General features: G+C 40.2%; 1 protein-coding gene and 1 long non-coding RNA gene across 15 annotated transcripts in view; one reads left to right on the top strand and one right to left on the bottom strand.

Moving 5' to 3' along the window:
* Nucleotides 1–525: 525 nt before the first annotated feature.
* LOC117197535 (uncharacterized) lies at nucleotides 526–21627 on the bottom strand. Its single transcript, XR_004478198.2, has 3 exons — nucleotides 21115–21627; nucleotides 3592–14613; nucleotides 526–819 (listed from the first exon to the last, which is right to left on the bottom strand). It is a non-coding gene; the product is annotated as an uncharacterized LOC117197535 (long non-coding RNA).
* Nucleotides 21628–21812: 185 nt separating this feature from the next.
* The window catches only part of UAP1 (UDP-N-acetylglucosamine pyrophosphorylase 1), a 37594-nt gene continuing 34143 nt past the window's right edge, over nucleotides 21813–25263 (top strand). For 5 of the 14 annotated variants that reach the window (XR_007477027.1, XM_049709145.1, XM_049709140.1 and 2 more), the window contains exon 1: nucleotides 22530–22550. Coding sequence is in view for 7 of the 14 variants with exons in the window: in XM_049709145.1 (XP_049565102.1) it covers nucleotides 22548–22550 (3 nt within the window). In the remaining 7 variants the exon portion in view is untranslated. Of the gene's footprint in view, nucleotides 22062–22528; nucleotides 22551–25263 lie in introns of those variants that run through there. The other 9 variants (XR_007477028.1, XR_007477026.1, XR_007477023.1 and 6 more) reach the window with 5 other exon arrangements.

Genomic DNA, 25263 nt, shown 5'->3' with positions numbered 1-25263 from the left:
GCAGGCGGACCCTCAACCACTGCGCCACCAGGGAAGCCCATATGTGGACCATTTTTTTAAAGTCTTAACTGAATTTGTTATAGTATTGCTTCTGTTTTTTTTTACATTTTGTTTTTTTGGCCGCAAGGCACGTGGGATATTAGCTCCCTAACCAGGGATCAAACCCGCACCCCCTGCATTGAAAGGGGGAGTCTTAACACTGGACCACCAGGGAAGTCCCAAAACCATGGCTTTTAAATTTAGTATGTGTTAATTGCTAACAATGTATGGAAAACAGTAGATTTTTTTAAAAATTCTGTTTCTAATGACAAATTCCATGGTCAAAGAAAATTTGGAAGAATTAAAATGTTTCCTTCCTGTCTTTTTTCTATGTCACTAACTATGGATTTGGGACAGAAGAATGGCATGCTGAAAATGGCATATGCTTCAGGGCCTAAACTTTAAAACAATATTTTAATGGAATGTGTGACTTTAAAAGGGAAAAAAAAGGAACAAGTAAGATCCAAGGAACCATCATAACTGACAAACGTCTTAGTGATCTTTAATAAAAAAGTTAAACATTTTATTGCCAAAAGTCCATGACAAATAATGCTTAACACTTGTTTGGAAATCATCCCAGACCACATCCCAGGGCCACTGCTAATTTAGTAGGTGTGGTCAAGTTTTGACTCCACGAGGCATTCTGGTCCTCATTTGTAGCTAAGCTAAGAAATCCTTCCCAATCTCTTTAGCAAATCAGTTGTATTGCATCCTGAATTTCTGCATTCTGTGAAGTAGGTGATAGGGTCATCAAAGCTGTCCAGTAGTAGTTGGGTTTTCCTGAAAGGAAATGGAAGGCACTGCATGAACATTCTTGCTCCGCTGGAGTAAATACTACTATGTCAAATTTGCATGTAGAGGTTTCTTTCTAATAATGTCTGCCATTACTCATCACTTACAGTATTATTAGATTAATTATGATTTCAGACCTTAATCATACTTAATAATTCTAAGAATTAGGGAAGATTCTATTTTTAACCACAATAACCAAAGGATCTTTTCTACTCCCTCTGAAATAACAAGCCTTTAACTTTCCTCCAGAATCATTTTAATGTCTAGATAGCTTATATTTATCTCCTTTCCCATGATCTAAGTGACCATAACCATTCTCACTCAACCTCAACCTATATGCCAAACACAGGCAAATATGTATTTCATCCCAGCCATTCCACCACTTTTTTGCACACCAGACTAATGTATCAAACATCCTACTAGATGTTTTCACTTGGATGTCCTGTGGATACTTCAAATTTTGATATGTCCAAAACCCAGTATGCGGTCTTTATCCCTGTATGGCACATAAAAGAGAGCTGAATTGAACAGACCAAAAAACAAAAGAATGTATCATAAGGACACAGTTGAGTTTATGAAATATAAGAGTAGCAATACAGCCAGGTCTTACACAGAGGTTGGAACCAAAAATGGGAAGCTGCCGGTATTCTTCCTGGTTATTTTCTTAGTCTCTGCTAATCTGGGTGTATGCCTGCTTTAGTAGTGCCTCTCCTCTTCCTCTTCTTCCTGCTACTACTACTATTACTATTGCTGTCTTCTCTCTGGATGTGGCTACCCACAGCACAAACAATTAAAATTCCAGCCACAGTTTAAAAACTCTGGTTTTCCATAGGTCCAATCACAAATTACCAGAAAAGAATCTAATTGGCATAGTGTTTTTAAATGTCCATACTAGATCAATAAGATACGATCAGTCCACACTGTGCAAAGATTATTGTGGACTCTTCCTTTGGAGAGGGGGCAGTGCTTACAGAAGGGACAGTTGCTCATTAGCTAAGGAGATACCTCAAAACCTACCTTGACTGTCTTCTCTTTCCTGCTTATAGCCTATCCACCCAGTGACCTATGTCGGAAACAGGAGCCCCCCAGTTTCTCCGTCATTGTCAGTATGCAGTCAGTTAAGTCCTGCCCATCCTACACCTTAAATATCTTTTAAATTTATTCCTTGGCCTTTATGCCCATTGTCAACAGCACATTTGGGACCACCAGAGCCTCAAACTATTATAGTGAGCTCCCTGTCTTCAAGCTCCACTGTATCAACAGCTAAAAATTCTGTTCTTATTAGATTCCTCCATTTCTTGAAGCTCTTCAATGGCTCCTCAAGTTTAGTTAGTGTTTCCCAAACTTTCCTGATCAAAAAATTACCTGGGGTGCTGGTTAAAAATACAGATTCCCAGGTTACTCCTCCCTCTGGATCAGTAAATTTGTAGTATAACCTGGTCATTTGTGTTTTTTTGTTTTTGCGTTACGTGCGCCTCTCACTGTTGTGGCCTCTCCCGTTGCGCAGCACAGGCTCCATACGCGCAGGCCCAGCGGCCATGGCTCACGGGCCCAGCCGCTCGGCGGCATGTGGGATCTTCCCGGACCGGGGCACGAACCCGTGTCCCCTGCATCAGCAGGCAGACTCTCAACCACTGCGCCACCAGGGAAGACCCCATTTGTGTTTTTAACAAGCACTCCAGTTGCTTCCAATGTTTACCAAACTCTTCAACATATACCCTGCCTTCTCCTCCCCAACTCTGTATTGGACGTTGGACCCAGTGTTCCAATATCTGCTCAGAGTACTTTGTCCATTTCTGTGCATCAGTGCTTGGCAAACAACTACTCATCCTTTAAGAATCAGCCTGTACACCACCACCATCTTTGTAAAGCTATGGTCTGTGGATTGACTCAACTACTCTTTCCTTGGTGCTCCAGTGAATCTTGTGCTCCACCTCTGTTAGAATTTCTTCACGCTAAATAACTTTTCTGTTTCTCCCCATTGCATTTGAGAACTTTAAGAGCAGTAACTGAGTTTTATTTATCTTGCATCTAAAAGGACATGTGTTTTAATAGGAACACTACATTATTTCTGTCAGGGAAAGAGAGAGTTAAAAAAAATGATACCGGGCTTCCCTGGTGGCGCAGTGGTTAGGAGTCTGCATGCCAATGCAGGGGACACGGGTTCGAGCCCTGGTCTGGGAGGATCCTGCATGCCGCGGAGCAACTAAGCCCGTGCTGTACAATTACCGAGCCTGTGCTCTAGAGCCCGTGAGCCACAACCACTGAGCCTGCATGCCACAACTGTTGGGGCCCGCGTGCCTAGACCCCATGCTCCGCAACAAGAGAAGCCACCGCAATGAGAAGCCCGCACACCGCAACAAAGAGTAGCCCCCTCTCGCCACAACTAGAGAAAACCTGCGCACAGCAATGAAGACCCAACGTAGCCAAAAATAAATAAAATAAAATAATTAAAAAAAAAAATGATACCCCTCTTCTCTGAACCAGGTCCTGAATTTATTGAGATAAAGAAGTCAGGCAATTGGAGCTCAAATGGCTACTGTTTACTGATGCACAGCTGGAGAATGCAGTTCTGGTGCATGACTACGATAAGCTTCCTAATACTGCACCATAGAATTAGACTTAACATCCAGTGACGACGAGTGCAGAGGATTTACTACTAAGCTTACCAAATGGCTGACATTTGCAGAAAACCTATGCTTTCTGCAGAACCAAAGAAAAGATGGGTTATGAAAGCCCAGTTCCTATTCCCAAACTTACCCGTCGGTTCCCTCGTGGTCCTCTGGAAATGAGTAGGTAAGCACGTGGAGTGATGGCAAGAGTGAGACTCTGAAGGTGCTCTTTACACATGGAGCAGCAGGGGTGGGGACTAAGTGTTCACTCAGCACTTTGAATCAGAGATGGCTTCCAGCTTGTGGTAAAGCGCTCTCTTCTTATCATTGCTGCATATCCATCAAGGGCCTCAGCATCTGACTTTTAGATTGTAGCCAAGAAAGAGAACTTGGAGGTTGGTGCTGTGATGATAGGTAACATGGAGCTATAGCCACTGACCTAGGCTGCTTCCAAGTGGTGACTTGGTGTCACTTTCATGTTTTCGGCAAATGGGAATTCTGCCACTCAAAATGGCTTCCGGCCACTTACTCATATTATCTATTCATGCACATAATCATTTTCTTCTTCCAATCCAAAGGAAAATCAGCTAATGGGCTAACCTTTAGGAATAGGGAAGATCTGGCAAGGCTGCTGATGGTGCAACATTGGTGGGTATCACAAGTGGACATAATGGCCAAGAGTTAAGGAACAGAAGGTTTTTTTTCCCCTTTTTAATATCTGTTCTTTTTAATGCTATATGTTCCCCAATATCTTTTTGGACAGAACATCAGGGCCACTTGCCTGCTTACAAAGGCCAAATTACTAGGGTAAGAGACAGAGATAATCAGATGCCATACGTGTGTGTGTGTGAGAGAGAGAGACAGAGAGAAAGACAGACAGAGACAATTAGAGATTTAAAGACCAGGCAAAGGAGGTGACTTGGAAATGCAGACAGACAGGTACGTTTGAGTGATAAGGGATTGTATGATTCACCATCGCAGTTTTACAGCTGGAGAGACTTCCTCACATGTTAATTCTGTGACTGAAGCAGCTGCTTAAACTCTACAAGCCTTGGTTTTCTCATTCGTAACAGAGATAATAGTTGTAATTACATCATAAAATTGTTATGATGACTAAATGAGCTAATTCACATGAAACGCCCCATTAAGAGTTTTTTCTGTACTTTTGCTTTGTTCTCATCATCATCCTAATTATTCTGGTCATGTCATGCTGCAGGTTGAACTTTTCAAAGCTTTTTCCTTTCAGTATTATCTCCATTTCTCTAACCGTATTGGTTTAGTACATAGTTCACCCTGACTACGTTTGATGTAAGAAACATCCCAAATATCAGGATTTTTGGGCAAATCCATACTTTTAATTTCTATCAAGTTGACATTTGGAAAACTCATTTCTACTTGCAGTTGTTGGAAAATGTGTCAACTATGATGGTCCAGCGTATAGTTATTAAGGTTTTTTCCTTCTTCCTTGTTTTTACTGTTATTATTCTTTTAAGTTCTTAAGCCTGTCTAAGGATGATTAAGTATAAACTATATATTCTTTACCCTTTGACGTTGTGGGCAAAAAATAAATATTGCAACCATCAAATTTTTGTTTCATATAAAATTATTATATTAAAGTTAACCTCATTAATACAATTTTGCTGTCAGGCAGGTCTAAATGAAGCTTTGGGCAAGAGTTTTGTTTGGGATTTTAATATTATCTTTTCCTTCCAAAGATTATGAGCTCTTCATTTTGCTTATAGTTTATAGCTGTGTGACTAGCTAAAAGAGGATTATTACTTCAGGATGAAAAGCTGGGTTAGTTGGCTGATGACTAATTTACAAAGGATATTTTACTATTAATGTAGGTGAGGGCCCATGTGGGCTAATTTTTTCTTAAGCTATTGGTTTAATATGCTAAGAGTAAAGTTTTGTGGCCTAATTCAGTCTATCCCCAGGGTAGCCAGAATTTCTAGCCTTAAGTCTCTCTTTAATTACACTTTTCACAGTTAGCTTCAATAAAGCGGAACAATTTTGTAGATATGCCCCACATACATATGTTCTATGTAGACAGACTACAGTGCTTGGATAAAATCCACACTTCATTCATTGCTCATGATATTTCTTTGAGCTCCAGGAACATGATCTGGGACACTAATTTTCTACTTTTTCAAGAGAAAACAAAAATTACACTAGTAATGACTGACCTCATGATATGAATGGACTTGGACTACGACATGTCTCAGCCTTCCAGTTGCCTGAGTTCATAGGCCTTTCATTATTCTTGCCCTGCACCACCCCTACCACACCTTCAGCCCTTCTGAAGTTCCTTAGCAACACAGAAACTCGAAACTTTGTTTATGGAAAAACAAAGTTCTCAATCAAGGGTAAGTACAATAACTGTGATCTCTGTTAGAACAACTCAACAAATGCTCATAGCCCATCTACAGAAAAGGGCAGGTTTGCCTGGCTACGCTGAGTTAGCAGCCAAGCCTGATGGGTGACGTAACCCTTCTCTTTCTAATCTAGGGAATTGGTATGATATAGGAAGTTATATTTTTCCAGTCCAAAGACATTGTTCGCAAAAAACCAGGCACCATGTTAAAAAAAATCTAAATGGAATAATTAAGATCCTAGATATAAGTTCTGAACAAGAAACCAGGGAATCCCTGATCATTTTAGCAGAGTTTTGGGGTGGCTTTCCCAGATTGAAAAACTATTACGATTTCACAAGCTGCATTTTATACCTCCAAAGAGAATTCATCTTTTCTTTGGGGGAGCAATTTAATGAGCATTTGGGCTATGTAAAGATAGTACTCACAGACGAGTGTGTGGAAATAAGGAGCCCAGCTGCTTGGTATGTCCAAGATTGTGTTCCTTGGGTACAGAGCATGTTGAGTGGTCACCTGATTTTCTGCTTGTGGGAAACCCAAAGACATGAAATTGGGATTATCTTATTATTTGGATTTCAAAAATATCTTGCTCTCAGAAGCTAAAAAAATACAGTGCAGATGGACTACATATTGGGTCCATTTGAGATAGTTTGGAACTCTGGTGCAGTACCCACATGCATCTTAGACTGATAGCTTCCCTAGAACTGAGTCAAGAGCAGATCCTCACCATGGCTACCAAATAGGTTTACAGAGTCTGCACTGACTGATCAATCAATCTCTTCTTCCACAACCCCCTCTTCCCTCAGTTCTCCTCTGTTCTCTCACAGCCTCTGCCATCAAACTCCCTCAACTGAGTGGCCTCACAGCTTCTGTTCCCTTGGGAGAGTCCAGTCCCATCTACTGGAGAAAGAACTTTTTCCCCTCTTTCTCAACATTTCAGGGGAATGCCTCAGGCTTTGGTTAGATGGTAATGATGACTCCCTTCCACTCAGACTGCGTCAGCTCCTGGGAAAAGAGGAACTAGCTGTCCTTTCTGGACTGAGAGTTATGGGGATACTCCAGTTCTATTTGTTTCCCCATCAATGAGAGCAGCCAACGATTTCCTACTCACTTCACCTAAAAAAATGAGTAAAACTCAAACTAACCAAGAACAGCATTTATTTTTTCCCTCTTGGGAGAAAGAAGACAAGACATTAAAGATTGCTATTGGTTTGGCTGCTTCTTTCAACCAACATACGCTTGGTTATTGAAGATTTGCTTCTTCCTGGGCCTGGCTGTAAATTACATTTTGCTTCCTATAAAAAAAAAAAAAAGAAAGAAAGAAAGAAAAAGGAGGAAGCACCAGCTCAAATTAAGATTATTTTCTTCTCTAGTCCAAGTTTTCTCCTGATAGCAGTCTATCCTACTGTTAACAATAATTTTTAAGAGCAAAGCAGTCAATCCATATTTATATTTTAAAAATTCTTAGAGGATAAAATATGTACCCACAGAGAAAAAACTCTTGCATATAGAGGGCAATATAGTTTTTGGAGCTAAACATCTGGTTTCTCCTTAAAGAACAGAATCTTTGCTTATCTTTGTATAACCAAAATGTATGTCTTAGGCACTGTTCAAGTTCGAAGGGCTATGGCTTTTTCTTCTACCCCAGTAGTTGGAATGAGAAAAAGATTTTTACAAATCTTAGAACCTTGGAAGAGGGCTATGATCTTGAGAGCAGATTTAATTCCCACCTTCTGCAACTAATTTCAAAACACACACACACACAGATTTAAAGGGTGGAGGGGGAGAGGGGAAGTAGACTGATGTTAAGTATGTCTTTCTCTAGATGGTGACATTATAAAATATTTCTGGAGAGATGAATCTTTTCTGTATTGTTCAATTTTTCAAAAACCAGTTTATGTTGCATTTACAGTTATAAAAAGCCCACAATCATTATTTTAAAGAGAAATAGAGCATGAGAGAGTGTATCATGTCAGTAGCCTGGTATATGCTCAGTAAATGTAAGTCCCCTGTTATCTCTCATGAAAAGGAACTAGCTATACTTCCAATAGGAAAAAATAAAGTTAAAATGTGACACTCTAGAGCAATAAGTTTCTATAATAGGATAGGAAATCACTCCTACTGCCCTGAGCAGCCAAAATTATAAAGCGTTAAGTCAATGGCTGTTCTAAGCATTAAATCCTTTGAGAATATTTAATCTATATAAATCAGAGAGCAGTACTTCTGGCAGAAAATGCTCTCCCCAAAAAACAAGTACAAAACTAGACAAAAATTTCAAAAAATGATCATTTCAGGAGTCTGGGAAAAGACCAAAGACAAACAACAAATTAAGAAATATTTATTTGTGAGAAACTGCTGAACTTCTATACAAGCAGTGGGAGTCTGTGGTATTCTTGCCTGGGGATGTTTCCAACTCCCCAACCCTAATACCTTGATAGTGCTACCAAGGTGGGGCTGGCTGTAAAAACCAGCAGCTTCACTGCTAGAAGGGCTGGCTTGATCTGGGTGGAAAGTGAGAAACCCATATCCATTGGAATTGTCAGTAAAAATAGAAAATTTGATGAGAAATAAATGAGTAAACTTCATGTTCTGGAAAACCATGATTCAAAAAATGAGGGTAAATTACAAATATTCCCAGATAAAAAAAATCTTAGGGAATTTATTCCTAGCAGGCCTGCCTTCAAGAAATACTAAAGGATGTACTTCAGGCTGACAGGATGTGGTGCCAGATGGCAGTTTGAATCCACACAAAGAAATGAAGAGCATCAGAAATGGTAAATATGTGTAAATATAAGACAAAGATAGATTTTAATCTTTTCTTCTCTTAACTTAAAAAAAAAAAGACCTAAGATCGTATTAAAGAATAACTTTAACACTTTACTTTTGGGTTTATAACATATAAATATGTAATATATATGAGAAAATGAAGCTATATTAGAGCAAGTTTGCTAAACTTTACCAGAATTGTGATTACTAACCAAAAGTAGATTGTGAAAACTTACAAGGCATATTGTATTTCTTAAAGTAACTGTTAAAAAGTAACACCAAACAATTATAGTTAAATCAGCAGAGGAATTAAGATGCTACACTAAAAATAATTGTTTAACATAAGGAAAGCAATAAAGGAAGAATGGAGGTCCAAAAAAGACATGAGACATAAAGAAAACAAATAGCAAAATTTCAGGTATAAATCCAACCATATTAATAATCACATTAAATGTAAATGGGCTAAACACTAATATAGTGGCAGAGGATGTCAGACTGGAAAAAGGTCAGGATACAACTATATGCTGTCTATAAGAGATAAACTTCAGAATAAAAGACACAAATTGGTTGAAAATAAAAAGATAAAAAATAATATACCAACTCAGTTAAAAAAAAATGGGCCAAAGACCTTAACAAACACCTCACCAAAGAAAATATACAGATGGTTGGTAAATACGCATATGAAAAGATGCTCCACATCCTATGTCATCAGGGAAATGCAAATTAAAACAATAAGATATCACTACATTACTGATTAGAAGTACACAGATACTTAATTTGTCACCATTGTCTTTTTTAGACATCACCAAGCAATATATACCTAAATGGGTGGTGAGTGATGAGGAGAGTACTTACTGTTTTGGAAATTAAAGGGTTGGAGATATGGACTTATTAAAACAGTGATTAAGAGAATGAAATTTTTAGTCAGACAAATATGTGTTCAAATTCAAAATCTGCCACTGGTATGAGACCTTGCAAAAGTCACCTAACATTTCATGTAAAATAGATAGCTAGTGGGAAGCAGCTGCATAGCACAGGGAGATCAGCTCGGTGCTTTGTGACCACCTAGAGGGACAGGAGAGGGAGGGTGGGAGGGAGGTGCAAGAGGGAGGGGATATGGGGATATATGTATACATATAGCTGATTCACTTTGTTTCACAGCAGAAACTAACACAAAATTGTAAAGCAATTATACTCCAATAAAGATGTTTTAAAAAAATCACTTAACATTTCTAAGCCTAAGGTTATTGATGTATAAGATGAAGATGATATTGAAATTAGCCTAGTGGATTATTATGAAGATGAAATGAGACTATAAGAAAAAAATGCATGTAAAATTCAGTAGAAATTGTTCTGTACATCTTAGTTGATTTTGAGAAGAGCTCAATGATTTAGAAACATCCTTGCTTTCTAAGCCATGATTTACTTGATTGATATTTATTTCTTTTGTTGAAACTTGATTTCTGAGAGAAGTTATGACAGCATAGAATCACTTAAGGGGCACTTTCACATTTTAAAAAAGTTGTGTTTTAGGTCTACTATTTCACAATATGCACCTAAGAAATAATGGAAATTTACCTATAGTTATAAATAACTAAAGGATTTGCAAACATTAATTTTATACTAAATTTAGCCAAATGTACTTTGTTGTGCATAACAAATGTCAAGCCAATATATTTAATAATGAAATTCTGGAAATCTGCCAGTCTTGTAACTATCATATTTAGGGCATTGTTCATAGATACTTTTATTGGATCAATTGTGAAGAGAATGGGTGATGAAAAAAATGACCAAAATAATTATTAGAAAATGTTCTTAAATTTTTGTGGTCAGAAAATTTTTAAGCACATAATTGGAAAGATTTCATATTGTTTGTTAATTAAATGTGTACTTTCCTCATTCTAAAAATAATCCAAACTGGCTATAATTGGATGCTGTAATCAATGAGTCACCAACTGCCATTTGGAAAGTTTCATTTATATTTTAAAATTTCTAAATTACTTTTTATCAATTACTATTTCTGTGTACTGAATTGTGACCTAAAGCTTCATCTTTTATGGCTACCAATAAATAGCAATCTTTAAAGAGTTATATAAACAAAAATGATGATGTCCAAACAAAATATTACAACTTTTTAAAATAGTTACAATAGAACTAATAAAACCTAACACTAATAGGATAGTATATTCAGTGACAGATAAATAAAAGGAGAAATCAATTTTTAAAAAACACAGAGATCAGTAGAATTCTATCCTGATATAATTTAATGAGGGATTCTAGTGAGAAGAAGAGAGTTTGTATGGTCATTTCAATTTGAAAAGATTTATTCTATTCTTGGGTAGCCTGCTTATATTTTATCACTCATTCATTAAAACTGCTGAAAATGTAGTGCAACTAAATTTATCCTTTTTCTATCAAGAGAAAAATCAAGAATCTCTTTTAAAAACAGCCTTATGGCCAAGACAAAACCTAGTCAGAAGTTACTTGAGTGAAATGCCAGAAAGGTCATGGACTCATAAGCAAACCCCCTTTTCTAAAACTTGTGGGTGAGAAGTGAACTCAGCCAGGGCAGGGTGTGGCATCCTAAATGAAGTCAAGCCTTCAGAGGAGAAGCTACTGTTCCTCCCACTTCCCTGGGGAGGGGAGGGGTGGGGGTGGTTTAAAAAGTAATTTAATATAATTGTTAATAGGAACTGTTTTATGTGGCAGGTTCTTTGATTTTTTTCCTTTCCTTCCTTCCTTCCTTCCTTCCTTCCTTCCTTCCTTCCTTCCTTCCTTATTTCTTCCTTTCTTTCTTTCTTTCTTTCTTTCTTTCTTTCTTTCTTTCTTTCTTTCTTTCTTTCTTTCTCTCTCTTTCTTTCATCTCTTTTCTTTCTTTCCCTTCCTTCCTTCCTTCCTTCTTTCCTTCCTTCCCTCCCTCCCTCCTTCCTTCCTTTCTTACTTTTCTATCTCTTTTTCTCTCCCTCCCCCTTTCCTCCCTCTCCTTCCCTCCCTTTCTCCCTCCTTCCTTCCTTACCTCTTTTGTACATTCCAAATTTTAATACTTATAATACTTGTATAATACAAAAAATTAAGAAAAAACTTTTAAAAACATTAAGAGTTTCAGTCTTTAAATTTTCTGCTTTTAATCTTTCTTTTGGCACAAAAAGGAAAATAAGAAATGTATCTCAAGCCCCACCAACTATGCAAAGGGATCCTTTGTGCCCTTGCTGGGGGCAGCAAGGCCCATCGCAACAGTTTCGTAGTAGTGCAGGTCTGTGATATTAACTGTCTATCTTTTGTCCTACGTTATAGGCAGAGAAGAAAGAAAGATGGCTTGTAAAACTTGTCAGGGCCTTCCCACCACTCTCAGGACAAATTCTAAGCTCCAGTGTGGCTGGGGTCTGGTGAACCAGGGCAGGATATGGAGAACATAAAAGGGGGGAGTTAGAGAAGGACTGTATGTGGGGGTGGGGTGGGGTGGGGTGGGGTGGGGTGGGGTGGAGCTCTTGTAGGACCTTGCGGGTCTTTTGATGATTTTTTTTTTTTTTCCCCGGTACACGGGCCTCTCACCGCCGCGGCCTCTCCCATTGCGGAGCACAGGTTCCAGACGCGCAGGCTCAGCTGCCATGGCTCACGGGCCCAGCCGCTCCACGGCATGTGGGATCTTCCCGGACCGGGACACGAACCCGCGTCCCCTGCATCGGCAGGCGGACTCTCAACCACTGCGCCACCAGGGAAGCCCTCTTTTGATGATTTTGCCCTAGTTGTTTTTTTTTTTTTTTTTTTTTTTTTTGCGATACGCGGGCCTGTCACTGTTGTGGTCTCTCCCGTTGCGGAACACAGGCTCCGGACGCGCAGGCTCAGCTGCCATGGCTCACGGGCCCAGCCGCTCCGCGGCATGTGGGATCCACCTGGACCAGGGCACGAACTCATGTCCCCTGCATTGGCAGGCGGACTCTCAACCACTGCGCCACCAGGGAAGCCCTCTTTTGATGATTTTGCCTTTTAGTCCCAGTGAGATAAAAAGCCGTTAGAGGGTTTCGCGCAGAAGAGTGATGCAATTCGAGAGATCATTCTGGCTGCTATATTGAGAATGGCTGGCAGAGGGGCAAGGGTAGAAGCAAGGAGATCTGTTGCGAGTTTATTGCTCTGTACAATTCAAGTAAGAGATGATGCTGGATTAGACATGGATGGAAGAAAGTGATGGTGAAAATGGATAGGATTCTGGATATATTTTGAAGATAGAGTGCATGGGATTTACTGTAGATTGGCTCTGGGACGAGAGAAGGTGCCAAGGATGACTCTAAGTTTTTTGGCCTGAGAAACCAGGGGCATGCAGTTACCATAGAGTAGACTGAGAGAAGTAGGTTTGTATGTGGGGCAGAGTGGAGAGGATAATAGGAGTAGATCAGGAGCTTAGTTAAAGACATGCCAATTTTGAGATACCTATTAGGAATCATGATATCCTTAAGGAGGCATAAGGGGATGGGACCTAGCTCATGGGTAGAAGGATTGGACCATGATAGTTTATTCTAAGCACTTGGAGACAAGATAAAAATACAGGTACAGATACAGTAGATGGCTGGATGTGGTGGTGGGAGCTTGAGGAAGCTCTTTTCTGATTGTTCCTTTTTCTCAATGAAAGGAGAAGCAAGGTTATCTGCTGAGAATGAGCATGGGGGAGAAGGTTATTACAAACGTTTCTCTTTGAGAGAAATAAAAGATGTGAAACAGTTATCTAGGAGAATTGCAAAATGAGTGGACTATAGAAATATATGGTATTTGCGTAGTATTGTAGTTATGAATTTAAAGTGACTCCAGTCAGAATGGTTGTGTGTTTTTCTCCAACCTGTTCAGCTACCTGGGGCATCTGGTTCAGGGTCTCTCAAAAGGCTGTAATCCAGGTGTTGGGCAAGGCTTAGTTTTCTGCTTCAAGGTCTCACTGCAGTGCAATCAAGGTGTCAGCTGGGCTGCATTCTCTTCTGGAGGCTCGATTGGAGTAGAATCCACTTCCAAGCTGGCAAGTTGTTGGCAGAATTTATTTCCTCATGGCTGTAGGACTGCAAACTTAAGGGTTTTTTGTTTATTTGTATTTTTACTGGCTGGAGGCCACTCTCAGCTCCTAGAACATGTGTGAAGTTCCCTGCCATGTGGCTCTCTCCATAGGCAGTTCTCAACATAGCAGTTTGTTTCTTCAAGGCCAGTAAAAAAAAAGTCAAAGTGAGTCTGCTAGCAAAAAGTCTTAAATAATATAACCTAATAATTGGAGTGACATCCCATCACTTTTGTCATATAGCATAATGTATTCATGGGAATGATTATCTCATCACCTTTTCCATATTCTATTGGAAGTGAGTCATGGGTCCTGCCCACCTTCGAGGGGAGGGGATTACACAACCCAGGAGGCAGGGATCATGGTAGTTACTTTAGAGTCTGTCTGCTGCACCATTCTAGTCCCAATACCTGATACCCAGTAAGCCAAACTTAGTAAATATTATTTTTTAAACAAAAGCTTACCAAGCTCTTATTCTGAGTCAGAAACTGCTCTAAGCACTTTAAAAATATTAATCCCCACAGCAACCCTAGTAAGTAGGTCCTACCATTATCCCCATTTTACAGATGGGGGGATGAGGGACAGAGACATCAATTAATTCAAGGTCATTCAGCTAAGTAATTGCATAGTCAGCACTTAAACTCATGCTCTCTGGCTTCAGAGTCCATATTCTTACCTATTATGCTAAGCGGCCAAAACCAAAGTGAATGAGTAAATGAGTGCTGTTGAGAGGTACAGGAAATAATTACCCAGCAGCTCTGAGAACCAAGTAAGTTTTGAAACTGCATTTTGTATTTCAATTTTGATGCTAAGCCAGTTGGCACTATCAGAGACTTTTATTGCGATTTTAGGTCTTTTTTCTATTAATATTAAGTAACACAGGCCAAGTGGAGAGGTGGAGCCTGGAACAAAAAAAATCTGTGGAACTCCTTGCTGTGCATGAGATTTCTCGGAGGTGACATGCCATTTTTATCTTTTCCTTATTTAAAGATATTACCTGGAAAATATAAAATAAATTTCAGCTGTAGTAGATTCATAAGGAAGGAATAGGTGACTAGGAGATATCTCCAACAATAACCACTTATGCTATACCTTGGTTTGTCATTCATATTGAGTTGAGAGGCATAAGAGAACAATGACCAGATAGGTGGTGAGACAGGTTTAGAACAAAATATGTTGCAGCTCTGGTTTCAGTGCTGGCCAGATGCCATTCTAGGCTAAGTTTCCAAGGAATTTCCCCTGGGGACAGCCCCCCTGTGCTTTAGAAATATCCAGCTAAGTGGCCTCCCAAGAGGGTGCATTAAATATTTGACCCAGGACTCAGAATGTAGAGAGCCTTTTAGCTTGAAGAGAAGAAAATATACTCGAAACATTTATTATGGTGGTTGAGGTTTTTAATGACTGGATTATTTTTCCACTCATTAAATCCAGAAAAACCCTGTTATACAGTGATAGGCTTCTAATCTTGGTTCTGCTTCTTAATTATCTATTCTATCCTTTGATAAGTCACTTAACTTTAGGGGGGTTTTGTTTCCTTTTCTATTAATTAAGGGAGATGGACCAGACAATCTCTGGCTAACAGCACTGGAATGGAATTTAAAGTCCACTCTCCCACACCATAACAGCCTACTCAATTTGGAGTCCTGAGGCTGTGTATCTCTGTAATTATTACACACAGCACTCATCTACTCTCTCCCTGGTTCATTTCTTCCTGTTATTTATTTACTTCCTAGATTATAGTCAGTTTAGAGGGGCTGTATGTTGAGTGTGTGTATATATATATATATATATATATATAAAAGGGTGTATTCATTATTTCACAATATTTCAAAACACAGCCTGAGCTACAGAAAATTTAGAGAGTGGGAGGAATGATGAGCTATTACGTTAGGATGACTCAAGTCCTAGGAAAATATCAACAGGAAAGTCAAAGCCCTAATTCCTCCACCACTCATCTGTTTGTCTCTTGGAAATAGTGATCTCATGAAACACTCATGCTAAGCCAGACCTCCTGGTGATCTGATGAACTGCTGAGAAATAACCTGGGTCCTTTAGATTTTCAGGGGCCTAGCTGAGGCCATCACATTCAGGACAGTGAAGGGAGGACTCCTGGTATACGCTCACTAATACCAGCCCCCTGTTTGAAAAGTCTGTGTGGATCCTCACTGGTTGTACTACAAAAGGAAGTGTGGACAGACTGGCACATATCCGATACAACTGCAGGGAAAAACAAGCAAGCAAGTAGCCTCTTTACTTGTGAAGTAACATACCTGCTTTTCCGAAATTAAAAAATATATATTCTCTTAATTGTAAAATAATTTTCATTTTAGTAAATTTAGAAAACACCCCGAAGTCACCGGAATCCCATTGTCCCTAAAAGATAAAACATAAGATCTTCTTTGGTATACACTTCTGAATTTTTGAATGTGTCTGATAATAGCCCATTTAAAACACCTTTCTTGGAATCCCAACATGATTCTGTATTTTTAATAGAGGACCACTCCATTTCCCTTATTTTCTTTATTTTTCTTTCCTTCTCTTATTTATTCACCTAACACTTACTGAATAATTGCTGTGTGCTGGGTCCTTTCTCTTTTAATTCTCTTTCCAACTCTGTAAGATATATTGCACGTATTGTTATCTCTATTTTGTAGATAAGGAAAGGGAAGTTCAGTGAATTAGGGTGATTTTTCCTAATCTCACAGCCTCTATCTACCTATTATCTATCTAATCTATCTTACCTATCTATCTAACTAATGAAAGTATTATCTTTTTTCTTTTTAAAGCCAAGTTGGGATCATACATACTACCCAAAATACATACCCTTTGGTAAATATTCCCTTTTCGATGCTTCTGATTTCACAGTTTATTTAGTACCAACCCTACTAGATCTCTTGCTAAGTTCTCTGAGTACAAATTCCTTGGTTTATTTTGCTAAGGAGGCATCAGGTGTTGCCAGTGTGAAAACAAATAACTGGCTCATAGAAGCCCCATTATTAAGGCTGAGGAACAAGGGGTGGCACTCTTAAAGAGCAAGGCTTCTCACCTCCTGGCTCTCTCAAACCCTACTGGCCTATCCTTTTAAGAAATTTCTTTATTTTATTCTCTCCCTTCTCTGAGCTCTGAAATCCTTCATTTGTGCATTCACTGTGGCACTTATGGCCCCTTGGCTTGAAAAAGGAACATCTCCCCTATGTTTATATATTCCCTGGGGACCCAGACCCTAGCTTTTGATTCCCCGTGGTATCTATCACAAGGACTGGCACAGAACAACCCAGTAAACATATTTTGAAAAAAACATCTATTTGTTCTTGATTGAATACTGAAAAATGTGCCAGTTTGTTCTTAAGAGAATAGTTCAAGCCCAGGGACATCCATATAAATAGCCAGGGATTCCAGGCCATTCCCCACTCTGCACAACACGTTTCCATACTCCTCATCTAAGCCTGTTTTCAACTGGAAGGTTGAGAATTAGAGAAAAACACTTCCCTAGCATGATGCCTGTCCTAAGGGAGCACAGCTGTCACCCAAAACAGTACTGTGTGGCATTTACAGCTTCCCAGGTGATGAGGCTTTCCGACCCGGTGATTGAGGGCATGTGACAGGGGACAGGCAAATGATTCTGTTGACTCTCACACCCTCGGTCCTTTCCTCCAGAGCTGTGTGCTCCGTGGGTTAAAGATTTTCTTTTTTTGTTTGGACTGATAGTGAAGAACTCCACCATTAGTTGTATTCTAATTTTTTGAACTTTAAAATTTTTATATAATTTCAACCTTACAGAGAAATTGTCGAGCAGTATAAAGAAGTTCCATATACCCGTTACCCAAATTCACTAATTGCTAGCATTTTCCCCAAAATATGCATTTCTATCACATATACACACATATGTATGCCAATTTCTGTACTGGGATTAATAATCATGAGTTCATGCTAACTTCAATTCCAATCTGCACTAAAGAGGTAATTCTAGCCTCTCTGCCTTTCCATATGTGTAATTTTCTTCTCCAGAAGTAACTTCTCTCTCATTATCTTCAATACATTTAGTCATTTGCTCACCTCCACGATACAAACAAAATAGTTTCAGAATTGCTAACCCACACCACTGTGAAAAGCCAACCTACTAACTAGAGTTTAACACTTGTTTACAATTCATTTTGTCTTTAGATTGAGGGTAGAAAGTTAAAATACTGTGCCCACAGGTATATTCATATGTCAAAAATCACCAAATTGTCCATTTTAAATATCTCTAGTTTATTTGAAGTCAAGCTCAATAAAGCTCTGAAAAAATACTGTCTTCAAAATTTACTTGGGTTAATTCCCCCAAGGAAACTTCAGTAAAAAGTTATGTTATTTAAGATACAGTTAGGTTGATTTGTTTCTGTTTGGTTTCTGTTTCAGGGTTCAACCTCCCTCTTTGTTATTTTTATTTCATTTTTTGAATATGTAAAGCATTAACAGGGTTCCAAAAGTCAAAACTATACAGAAAGTTGTATTTAGAAAAGTGCGACTTCCTTCCCCATTCCTCCACTTGATTCCTACCCACCCGCTGCAGATAACTAATCTTATTGGTTTCTGGTTTGTCTTTCCTGCTTTGTTTTGTTTCCAAAAATAAGCAGATGTGTGTACATTTTCTTATTTCCCCTTCTTTCATTATGTATACTTGTTTGCACTTTGCTTTCTTTCACACATACCAATGTCCTGAAAGTCACCCCTTTTCAGTTCGTATCAGTCTCTCTTTGTTTTTTGTAGTATTCCACGTAGCTATGTAGTATTCCATGTTTTCTTCTACTACCTGCATGATTTCATACTTTACTCTTAGATCTCTGATGTGTTTGGAGTTTATTCTTACGAATGGTGTGAAGTACGGATCTAGTTTCATCTTTTTCCAAGTGGCTACCTAGTTGTCCCATTTACTCAAAAGTCTAGTGGTTTGAGATGCCACCTTTATGATATAGTACTTGGGCCTAAATAGGCCCAAGTACTATATCATAAAGGTGGACTGTCTAGTCTATTCCATTTGACTATTCACAATTGTTCACATTGTTCACATCTATTCACAATCTACCACATTGTTTTAATTATAGGGGTTTCATAGAATATTTTAGTATCTGGTAGGTAGGCTTCTTATTGTAGTTTTTTGGGTTTTTTCAGTGTTTTCCTGGTTATCCTTTCATGTTTCTTTTTCCATGAGCACTTTGGTATCAGCTTGTCTAGTTTATACATTTATAATATAACATGGAGTGTAATTTATACATTAACAAAGGGTGTTTTTCCTTTTATCAAGTATCTTTGTGGCTTTTGTGTAGGACTGTTTTAAAGCTTTCTTTATACAGCTTTTGCACATTTTGTGTTACATTTAATGTCCTTTGTTGTTATCGTAAATGGGATTTTCCTCTATTATCATGTCTTCTAACTAGTTGTGTATATGAAAACGATTGACTTCTATCTGTTCATTTTATAGCCTTACTGAAATCTTTTATGATTTAGTCTTATCATTGATTCTCATAGGTTGAGTTAATCTTATTTTCTAGAGTTTTCCAGGTACTCTCATGTCATTTGAAATTCAAGGTAGTTCTGCTTATTCTTTTCTAACTCTTAAGTTTCTTACAATTCCTCTTAATTGCATTAGAAGAGACCTTCAGTGTCATGTTAAATAATCATGGATAGTGAGCATCCTTGCCTTCTCTGCCATTATTTTTTAATTTTATTTATTTTGCACCCCACGTGGCATGCGGGGGTCTTAGTTCCCCAACCAGGGATCCAACCCACACCCCCTGCAGTGGAAGCGCGAAGTCTTAACCACTGGACTGCCAGGGAAGTCACTGCCGTTAGTTTTTAAAAGACTATGTATATAAAAAATATTTTAAAAGACAGAAGTAACTCTTTAGGCAAGACGTTTCTGGATATTTATCTGGTAAGATAAGACTATGGCCCTTTTTATGCCTAGAAACTAGAAAAATATTTTTAGCACAAAGGGTAAAAGTAAAAATTTGATTTTATAATAGTGCGTTGAAAACACTTGTGCTGGGCTCAGTTCTTCCTTTTTCTTTAATGAACTCTTTAATAGTGATTTTTCTCTTTATTCACTCATTCATCTAAGATTTATAGAATGCCTATAATACTCCAGACACTATTACAGAGTCTTTATCTTTTAATTTTTACTACACCCACGTGAGTTAGGTATTATCCTCATTTTATAAAGGAAGAATTCAGGGTTGAACTGTGATTTTGAATCTGGTCTCCTAGGTCAAATTTTTCTAAATTCTCATATATTTCTTCCTCAGGGAGTAGAAATGTAGATGAGTGACAGTATATGTTTCGAAAGCAATTGTCTTACATTCTTTTCCCTCCGTTAAAGGTCACAAAGCTGTATTATTGTGTGGAGGCTTCTAGGTCTCTTCAAGCGGGACCTCAGCAACATTAATGGGAGTAATTTTGTTTTTAGTTATCATGAAAGGTTTGAGAGAAATGGCTTTTTTTTTTTTTTTTTTTTTGCGGTACGCGGGCCTCTCACTGTTGTGGCCTCTCCCGCTGCGGAGCACAGCCTCCGGACACGCAGGCTCAGCGGCCATGGCTCAGGGGCCCAGCCACTCTGTGGCATGTGGGATCTTCCGGACCAGGGCATGAACCCGTGTTCCCTGCATCGGCAGGCGGACTCCCAACCACTGCGCTACCAGGGAAGCCCAAGAAATGTTCTTTATAGTATCAGGGATCCAAACAACAAAAGGTTTTCTAGATGATGCTAAGTATATCAAGGTATTCAGGACCTAGACCAGTGCCTGACATAGCATAAGCACTCACATAAAAACAATTACAATTTATTATTTACTCTGTTCCACATTCTGTTCTTGTATTGACTGGTTTAATCCTCACAACACCCCTAAGGGGCATATTTATTATTGTCTGTATTTTATAGATGAGAAAACTGATGTAGAAAAGTTAACTTGCCAAAGATTCCAAGCAATAAAGAAGCTGGAATTCTGCAGATGTCATGTTCATAACCACTACAACTATAAATCTTTCAAACAAATGGATGACATTCTGTGATCATGAAAGATAGTGTTCAACCTCCTGAATGTGTAACTACCAGCATTACTCATCCAGGGTAAATTTTTCAGTTACTTAATGCAGTGGATGATTTTGAAATTGATAAAATTAAAAGGCTTTTGCACTCAAGAAGGTAGAAGAAAGGCACCGAGATGGCTGAATTTCTTAGTCAGGTATTTTGTTAAATCTAGATGTTTTGGTATTTCAACATTTTGGACTTCTTGCAGAAAATGTGCCAAGTGCCACGCGTAAACACAGCTTTTAAAGGCACAGTGCCGAGCATATAATCGCATGTGCACATCCACACAAAGTTATATGGTATACAGGCAATTATAACCAGTCGCACAGCAACGGCCTTGGAGCTCAACCAGTCCAACAACACTTTTCGTGTCATATACTGAGGCCCAGAGAGGTTAAGACCACAGTCACACAAAGCTGACATCGGGCTTACCTCTCTATGGCGCGCGCTTTTCATTTTCTCAGGTTACCTAATAAATTTGCTTGCATTTCCTCTCTTTTTTTTTTTTTTTTTGGTGCCCATTTGTGCAAAGGTAAATGGGTCTGGCTTCACGTGTTTGCGACCCCAAACACCATAGAACAGAAAGACAGTCAGGGCCCCGACTACCTGGCCAGCTTAAGACGAAATAGTGGCGCAAGGTCAGAGGGCGCGCCAGGCCCGCCCCTGGGGTTCTGCGCAGAGACGTCGGCGGCTGCCGCGCTTTCGCAACCCTCTGTGTGGGTGGTCGGACACACGCCACCCGGATGACGCAGCTCCCAGTCCAGCTCCTCTGTCCGTTTTGGGAAAAGGGGGTCGCCCCGAGCCGTGGGGCCACAGGGAAGACTAGGAGCCGCAGGACGGCACCTCGAGGAACAACACAGTGACGTCAGCGATCTTAAGGCCTAACCGTGATACCACCGCTGGGCTCGGAACTCGCCCCACCCAGCGAAAGCAAAGTACACCCCTCCCAGCGAAAGCAAAGTACACCCCTCCCAGCCGCGAGGACGCTGGGGGGCGGGGCCACCTAATGACAGGCCCCTCGCGCCATCCCCATTGGACTGGAGAATGAGTGACGCGAGAGGCCCCGCCCCTCCCCGCCCCGCTCCTTCGCGGCGCTTGTCTCCGCGCCCGCCTCGTCGCTTGCGCCGTGGGCGCTGACGTGTCTGGGCGGGTGGTTGCGACTCCTCCCCGCGCGGGCAGCCACTCGTCGCGGCGACGGAGGGGCGGGGTGGCCGGGGCCGGCGCTCCCCCTGGCCCCAGCTACTGGCCCCAGCTCCTGGCCCGCCCTGCCGCCCCGGCCCCACGGATGAGGGTATATATTCGGAGCGGGCGCTGGACGCCGATGAGTGGCCGCGCCGAAGGAGCCGGAGCTGGGCGGAGCTGTGGTCGCGCCGAGAGAGGTGAGGGACTCCCAGCTCAGTCGCTGTCTACTCTTGTCACCCTGGAGGAGACGGCGGGACTCGGGACCCGGGGCGGGTGGGGGCCTGGTGCCGCCACGCACCCGCTTCCACGGCCACGCGCGCGACGTGGACACGCGGCGCACGTACGTGCAAAGAGCCAGCAACCTGGCACACGCCGAGGAGCGCGCTGCCCACCCACACTGCTCCCGTGTGGCCCGCAGCGCTTCTCAGCCTCGGCGACCCCGCTGGGAGTGCTGGCATGAGGGCGCCCACATGGGCAGTGTCTGCAATCAAGGGTTTGTCAAGAGGTTGGGAGTGGAGCCTCGCCTGGACCCGGGATGGGGGCCTTGAGGTTCTCAGGCTAGGGCCTTGTGGACAGTTTTGCCAAGCTTGGGGGGCCTACAGTGGGGACAAGTCGTTGGAACTGTGCGGTGGGAGTGAGTTGGGGTGTCCTGAGTATATGAGGAAAAAACTCTGAAAGCGTTGATGGTAAGGATTGGAGATACTTGTGGGGGCCATGAGAGTGGGACAAAACCTACTTGCCGTTTTGTTTTAATACTGATGATGGAAGAGGGTTGAAATTTCTGGCTTTCCCCTGGCTTGGCCAAGCAGCAACATGGGATTGGAGGGTTCAGAGCACACATGTGCTGTATGGCTTCCCGAAGATTTTGTTAAGTTTGGCCTGACCCTATGCTATATTTATTTGTACATGGTTTATGAAATCTGAAATCAGGGAATAGTGATTGTGATAATGTGTGTATGTTATTATGTAGTACCTTTAGTTTAAGGGCTTGCTGGTGAAATTAACTAGGTGTGGACAGAAGGCAGTTTCTGTTCCTTCACTGTTATTGAGTTGCCTCACTTAGCTTGGGCTAAAAAAGACTTAATAGGCTGTGCTGTGAAGCATTTAAAGCATTCAGTGGTTATGGCTCCTCCCCATGACTATTTTTCAAACGCTCTAAGAGGTTACTTATCAATTTGGGGGACATAATATAGCTGCAGAGATAGAGGTAGGAAGGAGACCAGAAGAGGAGGGGGAAATACTAAATATCTTTTAAACTGGAATTTAAATTCTGATAAAGTTATGTTTGATAATGGTGGGCTACTGCCAAATATGTCACGTAGCAAGTTCTGTCATAATTTCTAGATCTTCAACTTTTTCAGACTTTGGTTGTCAAAGTAAAAATCCTTGTCTAATTCTCTTATTCACTACTGCTTACCCATTACACACACGCACACACCTCTTATCAGAATTAATGGAGAAAATAATACGATTTTTGTGGCATGGAGGTGGTTATATCTGGTTCATCCTGTAAAGTTCCTCTCCTACTTGTCCTGTACATTTTCTTCCTTTCTCCATTCTGTTGGCTTATGAACTCAGTTTTGCAAAGTGAGTCAGGTATAAGAAAATCAACTGTGTCTGTATTTTTGAATAAAGTACAAATCACCTGTTTCTCTTTCTCTTGCCACCCCTCTCTTACACATATATGCACATGCACATGCACATGGAGATAACAGATTCTTTCTCTTGAGAGTCAGTATAGCATGATGGTTAAGAGCATGAATTTAGGAGTCAGGCTGTTAGGGTTTGAATCCTAGCTCCGTCACTTTACTGGTTTTGGACCTTGAGCAAGTTATCTCTGTGGCTCAATTTCTTCCTCTGTAAAGTAATCCCAATAACAGTACCTTAGAGTTGTTTTGAGGATTAGCAGCTATCTATAAAGCAATAAGAATCGTGCTGCCATATATATGGTAGTGTTTGTTGTTATTGCCCCTTCAAGGGACCCACAGATGTAGGTTCTCTTAACCTGAGTTTGTAAATGGTGTTTGATGTTTAATAGTCCTCATGAGATAGAGAGTATTATTAATCCCACTTTACAGGTGGGGAAACGGAGGCATAGGGAAATTAAGTAATTCAGCTGAACTCCAGAATTTTGCTCTCAACTACCTTGTATATTGCCTTTTACTATTCTTACATGAGAAGATTCTTGCTTTTTCTTTGATACCTACTTTTCCTCTGTCCTTTATATCTAAGCTAAGCAATTATAATGCAGTGATGATTCTTCCCAGTGTGTCTCAAATTTATCCCTTTCACTCTTATTTCCTCTGCAACAAATCTGGTTGCTCTTTGGTTTTTCACACCTGCAATTGTCTTTTAACTTGTTTTTCTGCTTCTAGTTGTCCCTCCTTACAGTCTGTTTTGTGCCATGCTCTTTTCTCTCATCTCTCTAAAGCATGGTGGAACGGCCCTGTTTAGTAATCTGTGTTGGCTTCCTGTTACCTACTCTGTTTGGTCTAAATTCCTTTGCTTAGTTTTCAAGGCTCTTCATGGGTTAGCCCTAACCTACATCATTTCCCATCATTCTACATAAAACTTGAACTTTCTTACTGCTTTCCATCCTACACATGTTTACTTACCATGGCCACCAGGCTCTGCTTGTTTCCTAATCTTGTCTATATAATCTGTTCAACCGTTGAGGCACAGCTAGATCATATTTCCTTTGTGAACTCTTTCTGGACAATGCCTGTCTTCTCTTGCATTTATCTGTATTAGCTGAGTAGATTAAATATTTCCTCTTTCTCCTATTTTATATTACTATTAACATTTGGCTGGATTATCATGGAATGCTCTTAAAAAGCATTACCATATCACTTGATTGTTATGTGTGTATTGCTTGTCCTTTAGGGCTCAATTCTTTTTTTTTTAAATTTAAATTATTTTTTATACAGCAGGTTCTTATTATCTGTTTTATACGTATTAGTGTATACATGTCAATCCCAATCTCCCAGTTCATCCCACTGCCACCCACCACATTCCCCCCTTGGTGTCCATACGTTTGCTCTCTACATCTGTGTCACTATTTCTGCCATGCAAACTGGTTCATCTGTACCATTTTTTTGGATTCCACATATACACGTTAATATACGATATTTGTTTTTCTCTTTCTGACTTACTTCACTCTGTATGACAGTCTCTAGATCCATCCACGTCTCTAGAAATGACTCAGTTTCGTTCCTTTTTATGGCTGAGTAATACTCCATTGTATATATGTACTAAATCTTCTTTATCCATTTGTCTGTCGATGGGCATTTAGGTTGCTTCCATGACCTGGCTGTTGTAAATAGTGCTGCAATGAACACTGGGGTGCATGTGTCTTTTTGAATTATTGTTTTCTCTGGGTATATTGCCCAGTAGTGGGAT

Source organism: Orcinus orca, chromosome 1 (assembly GCF_937001465.1).
Source record: "Orcinus orca chromosome 1, mOrcOrc1.1, whole genome shotgun sequence".
In the NCBI taxonomy this organism is placed as follows: domain Eukaryota; kingdom Metazoa; phylum Chordata; class Mammalia; order Artiodactyla; family Delphinidae; genus Orcinus; species Orcinus orca.
Note: the sequence above shows the minus strand (reverse complement) of the source record. Positions and strands in the feature narration are given on the sequence as shown.